The following is a 10,293-nucleotide window of genomic DNA, read 5'->3' as shown; positions in this document are numbered from 1 at the left end:
TGCTAAAATATAAAGCTATTTTATATACACTCCGCTACCACATCAATTACACCAGGTTATCGATTGCGTGTAACCCAAGGTTTTAATACGTTGTTAACAACTACACCAAGTGTCCTTGTATGTAATCCACCCCTGTTTTAATGAATCCATTGACTATTAATCCATTCTCGTGTCCGGTCAAATGAACGATTATTAATATTTATAAATATCCCGCCCATCGTGTCCGATCGAGTGTATGTGGTTATTTATAATTACCTCAAATTGTAAATCTCTATATTAAATTAACGAACTGTCATTCAGTTAAATAAATATAAGGCCCATTAATAGCCCATAGTCCAATTTCCACAAGTGTCGGTCTTTTGTCCAAACCCTAATTATGGTCCAAAGCCCAATAACCCCGTCTTAATATTTAGTCCAACTTCACGATTACTTCGGCTTAAATAAACATAATAATAACTTAGCTACGAGACATTAATTTAAAAAGGTTGAACATAACTTACAATGATTATTAATCGCGTAGTGTTACACGGACAGAATTAAAACTTACAAACTTAAAATATTCGCCACTATAACCTTATTATTATTAACTTAATATTAAAATTATAATTATAAAATAAATATAAATATATTTGAGAGAGTGCAGAGAAGTGTATGATGAAGGTGTAAATAACTCGTCGCCCAAACTTGCAATTTATAGCACTTGGCCATAACTTTGAGGCCATGCGATTGCATGGCTATCTGGGACTGCTCACATTGCTTTGTTTTTTTGTTTGCCAACACATTTAAATAATATAATATAATATATATAATTTTATATGATTATATATATATTATATTATATTCATGTGCATAGTTGACTAGTAATTTTAGGCCCGATGCGTCGCCCGTTGATAGTTGGCTCAGGTCCCGGTTCCGGATTTTCGAACGTCCTTTCGTACGATTTAATATCTTGCACTTTGCGTTTTGCGGCTTGTACTCTTGTAATTTCTAGACGTTTCTCATCAATAATTTGAACCACTTGGATTGTACTTTGTACTTTTTAGCTTTTTGGTCGTTTGCGTCTTCAAATCGTCGAATCTGTCTTTTGTCTTACCTTTTAATATTTAAACGAATATCACTTGTAAATAGAACAATTGCAACTAAAAGCTTGCCTTTCTTGAAGGATAATGCTATGAAATATGTGTTCATTTTTAGCATTATCAATCAATCACGATAAACATCTCATTCTTGTGAACCTTTCACCGTCTCTAATATTGGGTGTAGATATAAAAAGAAAACAAAACAAACACATCTGTTGTCTCTTCTGTTTGTTGGAGTACTAATTGTCCAAAGTAATTGTAATTGTGGAATCCACACTGCCACAAAATAACAAACACATCTTGCCTTCTTTTTCTGCTTTTTCCACTTTTGGAATCACCTACATCACACAAATTGTTAATCAGTGAACTAAATTTGAATTGAATAGTATGCATTATTGTTTTGCTTTATCATAATTTAAATTATATATATGCACCTAAGAGATACATAGCTCTAGCTCGAATCATCACCAACTCAAAACAATCACCATTTCCTACAGCCACCTTGTCTGTCTCTCCTACTTCTCCTACTCATGATACAACAACAATCACCACCATCAAAAATTTTACCACTTTCATTACTAGCATCCTATCTCTGCCTATTCTATTTCTGTTCTATACAAAGATCACAATAAACAAAAGACTGCTACATGCTACGGTGTCAGTCGACTTATACCATAATTCATCATCAAACATTGCCTGCTACTCATTCAATCAACACCACACCATCACTATATGAACATCACCACACACACAAGCAATTAAATTCATACGACTCCTACACTTACTGAATTATTTTCGAATCATAAATGAATATGAACTAAATGTTCATTTTACACAACATGATTATAGTATTATACACATATCATAATCCATAAACCATACCTTTTTCCTACACTTTCTATCAAACCGTCACTTGAAACCTTCACACTCAAACACCGGCACCTTCATTGACACCACCATCAAACAACCACGACTGCAAGATGACTGCTACTGCTGCTGCTATGTTTGATACTTTTGACTGGTTGTATTTACTAGATGAAACCACCATTAAACCAACACCCTTCAACTGCAAACAACGAAACCACTATTTCTGATCAAACACAATTGTTGGTAAGTTCCATTTTTGTTTGTAGTACAACCCAATTTCACTTTTATTTTACAATCACACAGCCACAACCTTATTACCTATTATTGAACACAACTATGTTCATTATTTCTTGATTTATTCAATCAACCAAAACCTATGTTTTTATATTTCAGATATAAATGATCGAACCAAACAAATAATTTACATCGCAATAAATCTGATTGAATTGGTTAATAACTTACAATAATCGATGATGGTTGATAAAATATATATTTATATAAATAATAAATAAATAAATAATAAGAACATCAATTACCTACTTGATCGATTACTAGACTGATTTCATGATCGATTGATGATGATTTGATGCAATTCCTGTTACTACACGCTGTGGTGTTTAATCTTTCTTCCTAATTTGAACAGACACCAACCGAACACCAACTACTGCTTCAATTTTTCTGTTATTATTCGATAACGATGAAGATTAGGACTGATGATGACAATTGAACGATGATGATGATGAATCAATGACCGACTGTATATCGATGATTGTTGCTTGAATTATTGATCTGTTGATGAAACGAAGATCCCCTAAAACATGTTATCTTCTCTGCGTTTTGCTTATGCTGTTTCGATCTAATTTGGGAACCACCTAAAACACGCATAGTTCTTTTAATAGATATAATTAATTAATAATTATATAATAATAATAATAATAATAATAATAATAATAATAATAATTATTATTATTATTATTATTATTATTATTATTATTATTATTATTATTATTATTATTATTATTTTTATTATTATTATGATCATAAGTATTAGTATTATTATCAGTAGTATTATTATCATTATATTTATTAATATAAATATTAGCATCATTATTATAATTAGTAAAATCATTATTTTTATAATTAATATTATTAGTATTCATTATTATTAAGATTAACATTTTTTTATTAAAAGTATCATTTTTATTAAAGTTATCATTTTTATCATTAATATTAAAAGTATCATTTTAACTCTATTATCATTATTATTATTTTTATCATTACTAATATTACTTTAGTATTATAATTTTAACAAACAAACGATATATGTGTATATATACAAAAATACATTTAATACATATAACCTAACTCTATTATTAAATTATGTAATTATTCAAGATATATAAAATAAATATATTAAAGTTATTAATGGAACACATAATTTATTAAAATAACAGTTATATCACTAATAATAATATATAATTGTTCGATTACAAGTATATGTTTTAATATATATACAAATGATATAGGTTCGTGAATCCAAGGCCAACCCTACACTTGTTCAATGACGTCATATGTATTTTTACTACGAAATACAATATTGTGAGTTCATTTGATTCCCTTTTACTCCTTACATTTTTGGGACTGAGAATACATGCGCTATTTTTATAAATGTTTTATTAAATGTTTTTGAGATATATTTTTTTGAACTGAGAATACATGAACTGCTTTTATAAATGATTGACAAAATAGACACAAGTATTCAAAACTACATTCTATGATAGAATTATTTGAATTCAGAGGTTTGATTTCTATAAAGATTGTATTATCGACCATCGGTGAGATGATTTTGCATTGCACTACGCACTAGCTACCGAAATGGTTCGATTTAGTAGTTAGTAACGGTGAGATGATTTTGCATTGCACTATGTACTAGCTACCGTTTTAGCTACCCTCGGTGAGATGATTTTGCATTGTACTACGCACTAGTTACCGTTGTAATATTGTTTATGATTCGATTTAGTAGTTAGTAACGGTGAGATGATTTTGCATTGCACTACGCACTAGCTACCGTTTTAGCTACCCTCGGTGAGATGATTTTGCATTGCACTACGCATTAGCTACCGTTGTAAAATTATTGTATTAACTACCACGGTGAGATGATTTTGCATTGCACTACGCACTAGCTACCGTTGGTGAGTTGTTTTGAAAGGTTCCGGTGTTCTTCATATGAATGATTTTATAGCAGGAGTAGACCTGCACAAATTGTTTTTCTAAATATGAGTATCTTGTGGTCTATTATATTATTGAAAATAATTGATTATGATAAACTAATGAACTCACCAACCTTTTGGTTGACACTTTAAAGCATGTTTATTCTCAGGTATGAAAGAAATCTTCCGCTGTGCATTTGCTCATTTTAGAGATATTACTTGGAGTCATTCATAACATATTTCAAAAGACGTTGCATTCGAGTCGTTGAGTTCATCAAAGATTATTATTAAGTCAATTATAGTTGGATATATTATGAAATGGTATGCAAGCCGTCAACTTTCGATGTAATGAAAGTTTGTCTTTTAAAAACGAATGCAATGTTTGTAAAATGTATCATATAGAGGTCAAATACCTCGCAATGTAATCATATGTTATTATATTCGTCCTTATGGATTAGGACGGGTCGTCTCAGTTTCCTTGTTTAGTTTTCCCTATTTAAGCACCCTAATGTAACTCTAATGTAACTCATACATTGTATCACGAATTCTATTAATAAAATCTCTCTAGTTTGGTTCGTAGATTAAAGTAATCAACTATTGATTACATATAACTACGTTAAATTATTGCGTTCTTATTTTTTTTTTGTTATTGTCTTCGTTTATTTTGTGGGTAAAGTGATTTTCTGGAAATCACTCGTATTGTTGAGTCCTAAATCCTAACACTACATACATTTGAACTAGTCGTATAAAACAAACGATACTTAAGTCTAATAAGCTAACAAACTTATGTAATTAACTAATACTAACACTAAACATTCGTGGATTTAGTGTTGTTATTGTTATAATAATGCAACCTTTTTTAATACTATCTTGCTATACATCTCAAACTACATCAATAGTTACAGAATCACAAACATATGAAACTCTCCATAATATAAGAGTTCACACTTCTCCTAATTTTATTGATTAGTGTTTGGACAATTGACGGCGTATCCCTATGTATATATACATGAGAATGAGATGGAGTGGGACCACTACTAAACCTTTCAAACTGTAAGTATAAGTATCAATTGTGTACTTAGATCAAGAAACCAAAAGTCAGAAACCAACATTGACCATCTTACACCAAAGGCCTCTTTTCTTTAAGATCATTATTCTTTTCTCCATTCGGTTGCAATGCTATATTTGTGCCTGTTCGCGCATCGCATCCAGGAGACTTATGATTGGACACCATCTTCAAGATCACACCCATAGCTATCAGAATTAATCCCAAACCATGTTGTTCGGTCAATGGTTTTGTGAATATAATGTACGACAACAATAAAGTTACCGCTTTTCTTGCAGTCGTCACCTGCATTTGAAAATTTAGTTAGTTTCATTATCCTCACTTGTTTTGCTACGACTATAAAAGTGAGACAGCTAAAGTATAATCACCATAGCTATGGTAGCAGCCCCGAACAGAGCAACGATTGATAAAACGGATACTTGACCAATATAAGTAGCCACAGCAAAATATAGAAAATATTAATGAATCACCAAAAGATTAAATTTTTAACTGGACTAACATGTGTAATTCTCTGCTTATGATCTAACATTAGTTGATGTTTACTTACTTCATAACATGAACGCCATGCTTTGAATATTTCTCCAGTTAAGACCATCGGTGGAACTAGAAAAGGCAGTCCAACAATTGTTGAGCAGAATAACATTTCCAGCTGAGAGATACAAGTGAACATTAAATGATCAAAGTTCATATATAACTAGTAAAGTAAGAAATATTAGAGGATATGACGTTCATGTAACGAGTGAAAACAAGACAAGTTTTAGTCTTTTTTGATATGGGTTGGGTCAGATTGGATTGATACACAAAACACTTGTTGTCTACAGTGTTAATTTTTATATTGCTTAATGTGCTAATTATGATTACAAAAAGCTCTTTGATAAAACTCGATTGATGTGTAAATTTTTATGCTACTACTTAATGTACTAATAATAAGGTAGAAGGCTTTCCCTGTTTGGGCTACCGAGAGCGAGTAATCCGACCCCATATTCTGATGTACGCAACCCTCCTTAGATGTTTCTAACTCATACCTGACCGCCACTAAATATTCGTCCTAGTCAGGATTCGAACCTTAACCTTAGAACACTACCTAACTCGATTGATTTACATGTAATGGATAGGAATTGGCAAAATTCAAAAGCCAAAAAAGGCTTTGTTTACCTGTGCAGTATTTGGATTAATGGTAAAAACTGCTTCTTGCAAATTACCCAGAAATGAATCCATAACTAGTGAACCACAAACCATCACTACACCAATAACGCTAAAATCGGGTGACGAATTCGCATCAGCTAAAGTGAAGAGTATCAAGCCAACAACTAAAAAAATAGCCGAAAGATATTCATGTGGTGAGTACTTTCTTTTTAAACCAGGAATGAAAGCACCCATTATCATAACAGGTAACACCTACAATCACCATACAAAAGTTGTTAGTTACTACTAAAAAAGAGAAGAAAAAAAAAAAAAGAACCTTTACAACAATCAAAATAAAAAGTTAAAGAAACTTACTTTTGTTGATTTGAACATGAGTTGAGCGGGATAATTAAGGAAAGCCAAAGACCCTTTGGTCAAACCTTGAGAACCCATAAGAACAGCAGAAAGTTTAACATATATTCTCCAAGGATTCACCATTTTTTTAGGTGTGAAACCTTGAAAGTATATGAGTATCAAGTAGATAAAGCTTTGCACGAACGTAAAATACCACCCGTAGCTGAAAATTCATGATAAAAGTACAATTAGTCATCTTTTACATTTACAAGTCAACATCTTGTTGATATACCTGAATTTAAGCCTGTTGTATACATACTCCTACAATAAAAAGGCAACATTTTCAATTAAGGTAATGTAATTTTCAAGAATCGAAAATGTAGTCTTAATGCAAACTTATAAACATAAATCATTAATGAATAATGAAAGACAACCTCACAAATGCCATTAACAAGGTACCCAAAGAAGAACCCTGAAGAACAAATAAGAAATTGTTGCCATTTTGGTCTGTCTGTTAAAGAAATCCCTAATAAAGATCTTGATTGCTCCTGTCCTTTCATCTTTCGATTTTTTTTTTTTTTTTTTTTAATCAAACACTTGGAACTAAAAAATAAAATAAAGTAGGATCACAAATGGAGAACTACTTTCAAGATTCCAATTTTTATGTTATAACTTTTGTTAATATGCAGGGGAAGAAGAGTGATGGTTTGAAATAACAAAACTGATAATAAATACACTTAGAGGTATTAATAAGTTAATAATATGTTAGTTGATAATCTTTGTTTTAGTTCAATACGCTAAAAGTCTATCTACTTATATATATTGGTAAAGAGGAACATCAAATTAACTTAAATTATGTTATTATAACATGATATTTATTATAAGACGATATATGCGTGTTAGATAACCGTTGTTAGAGTTACATGTAAACATTTTGTCAATATCAACATTGTAGCTAATTACCTAAACAAGTAGTTAGACAATATGATACGATTTGTGTACATGATTTGTCAAAATCTGTTTTAGAAAGTGTATGTGTTTAACTTAAGCAGTTATGCATTGCATATCATATTTTCTTACCTTCATACTGCCCATAACGTAATCACATTAAATTAGGCCAATTATGGCATTTTATACCAATTGAATTACAAAGTATAATTAAAGTTGTGACCTTTATCTTCCTTCCTAGCATTTTTACCATAGATTTTTTATTTGATCCTGCCCCTTAAAAAAACTTGCAACAAATTTACAGTGAAACTGAATTTCTACAAAAAGCATCAAACAAAAGCATACCTCCAACTAACAAAAAACAGAAACTTAACTATCAAAACCTTTATTAGAAAGTTTTCCCCTATGATTATTATTGGAAATTAATTACACACACAACCACTTTTTTAATGGGAATAGTTGAGAGTTAATTACATCCACAAACTTTTATTGAGTGGGAGAGATGGGAGTAGTTGACTCCTATCCTATATGTCTCCAACTCATTGTTTATAGAAACAACAATTGATAGAGAAAAATATGCACTAAGAATTGAGAGATTGTAAGTATATTTGTTCAAGTGGAACATTGCAAATCGTTGAAGGAACTTAGGCCGTGAAACTGTGAAAGCTTTCCATTTGTGATTGCTTTCCCGACCGGTGATCTAAACGTCGATTATATTCGCTTCCGCCATATAATTTCTGGTATGTCTAGAAACTATACTAAGTACAACATTGGTACAAGAGCCGTGATGTTTATTTCCTGGTTAATTGATTAATTTTCTTCTCGTTAGTTGATATTGTATGAATTTAGAATTATGATTATGCTAGCATCAATAATTCACCTAACACGATTAGAAAATAGAAAACTTATCTTTTATTTGTTAACATGGATGGTTGATTTTCAGAAAGCATGAACGGTTGATTTTTTGAAAGCAACAATAATTCACCTACTGATATTCTTTGATGCATTAATTGGATCGTGAAATGAAATTGTTTCGAGGTTATTAAAATGAGTTACAAAATTTCTTACTGAGTGGAACACAGCTCTTATTTCATCCCATATATGGCGTCTCTTATCTCATAAAGAGTCCTTGTGGGTTAGATGGATCCATTCGTATAAGCTTGCAGGTCGTAATTTTTGAAATGTTGATACTACTTCAAATGCTAGTTGGATCTGGTGGAAAATTCTTGGTATTAGGGACCAAATCAAGAATTGTTTTATTCACATTATTGGCAACGGAGAAACCACTTCGGTTTGGTATGACATCTGGTGTGAATCTGGTCCGCTATATGATTTTATCACGACGAGGATGATGTTCCAAGAGGGATTTGATCCAGCCATGTCGATTAGAGATATGGTTCTTGCTAATGGTATGAATTGGCATGTACCCTGGTATGACCGCTTCCCTATCCTCTCTAATGCTACTGTTCCAATGCTCACTGATAAAGAGGATGCGATTCAATGGAAAGATAATGATGGTTATATTCGGGAATTTGCGGTTCGTTGGGTTTGGGAGTATGTTCGTAGTAAGGCGCCAGAGGTGCCTTGGGCCCCTGTTATATGGTACACGAATAACATCCCAAAACATGCGTTTGTGATGTGGTTACTTATGGGGGAGAAGCTCAAAACGCAAGACAAGTTAAAGCAATGGGAAGTCACGAATAATACACCACTAGTGTGTTCTCTTTGTGAACAAGTCCCTGATTCACATGACCACTTGTTCTTCGCATGCCCTTTTTCAATGCAGGTATGGAATCGTGTGAAGGTTCATATGGAGTTCCCAATTTTCAGCGACTCGTGGAGAGATTTCATATTGTTGGTTAGCCCTTTTGCTAAGCGTAGGATAGCTCGTATCATTGTTGTTAAGCTTCTTCTTGCGGCCACGGTTTATAGTTTATGGCAGGAACGAAATAACAGGTTATTTAAGAAGAAGAAAAGATCGGTTGATCAAGTTTATAAAGCTACGTACGCTACGGTTCGATTGAAAATCATGTCTATCAAATGGAAGACGAACCCTCAGACGCTCAGACTAAAGTCAGATTGGAAGATTTCTTAATTTGTATTTTAGTTGTCGTTGTTTGTGAGCTTTAGCTCCTGGAGTAGTTTTTTTGTTTAGCCTGGTCGTTTGTGAGACTCTAGGACTCTCCTAGTGTCGTTTGAGCTTCATTGTAAACATTCTATATTCTTTATTAATAAAGTTCGCCGGGTAATCCCCTTTACCCAAAAAAAAAAAATATGAGTTACAAAATGAAATATTGCTTTATTATAATATGCTTTTCGTATATGTTTAATAAACACATGATGATGTCTGTGTTTGATATTATTTTTTAAATAGATACAAAAGATGCAATCTATTATTTCATATGATATTGATTTTGATTAGTTCTAATGGGTGAATTAATTATTTTGTATGATTGAAGTGGGTCATTCAACTATTGAATTATATTGTATGATCGTAACAGATTGCTTTGTGTAATTAAATATATATAACTCTTTTTTACTAAGTATTATTTGCCTTATATTATGTAATATAATCGAAATTACATAATTCTCTATATGTAAATATAGATTTTTTGTATGAGAATACTTGATTTAATTAGTTCAT

General features: G+C 31.7%; 2 protein-coding genes across 2 annotated transcripts; one reads left to right on the top strand and one right to left on the bottom strand.

The window, feature by feature from the left end:
• Positions 1-1,247: 1,247 nt before the first annotated feature.
• LOC139850203 (UDP-galactose/UDP-glucose transporter 2-like) lies at positions 1,248-7,261 on the bottom strand. The gene is given in 10 exon segments (XM_071839790.1): positions 1,248-1,417; positions 1,514-1,603; positions 2,022-2,145; positions 5,283-5,507; positions 5,591-5,709; positions 5,712-5,871; positions 6,378-6,620; positions 6,723-6,924; positions 6,994-7,022; positions 7,136-7,261. Coding segments are annotated over 10 exon segments (1,488 nt in total).
• A 1,766-nt stretch (positions 7,262-9,027) lies between these two features.
• LOC139850202 (uncharacterized) lies at positions 9,028-9,744 on the top strand. The gene has a single exon (XM_071839789.1). The coding sequence runs from the start codon at positions 9,028-9,030 to the stop codon at positions 9,742-9,744; it is 717 nt and encodes a 238-aa protein (XP_071695890.1).
• Positions 9,745-10,293: the final 549 nt, after the last annotated feature.

Source organism: Rutidosis leptorrhynchoides, chromosome 5 (assembly GCF_046630445.1).
Source record: "Rutidosis leptorrhynchoides isolate AG116_Rl617_1_P2 chromosome 5, CSIRO_AGI_Rlap_v1, whole genome shotgun sequence".
Lineage (NCBI taxonomy): Eukaryota > Viridiplantae > Streptophyta > Magnoliopsida > Asterales > Asteraceae > Rutidosis > Rutidosis leptorrhynchoides.
The sequence above is the reverse complement of the archived record's forward strand: the minus strand, read 5'-3'. Positions and strand labels throughout refer to the sequence as shown.

Excerpts from the sequence above, each read along its gene's own strand:
- LOC139850202 (XM_071839789.1), top strand. The coding sequence starts at position 9,028 with ATGTCGATTAGAGATATGGTTCTTGCTAATGGTATGAATTGGCATGTA.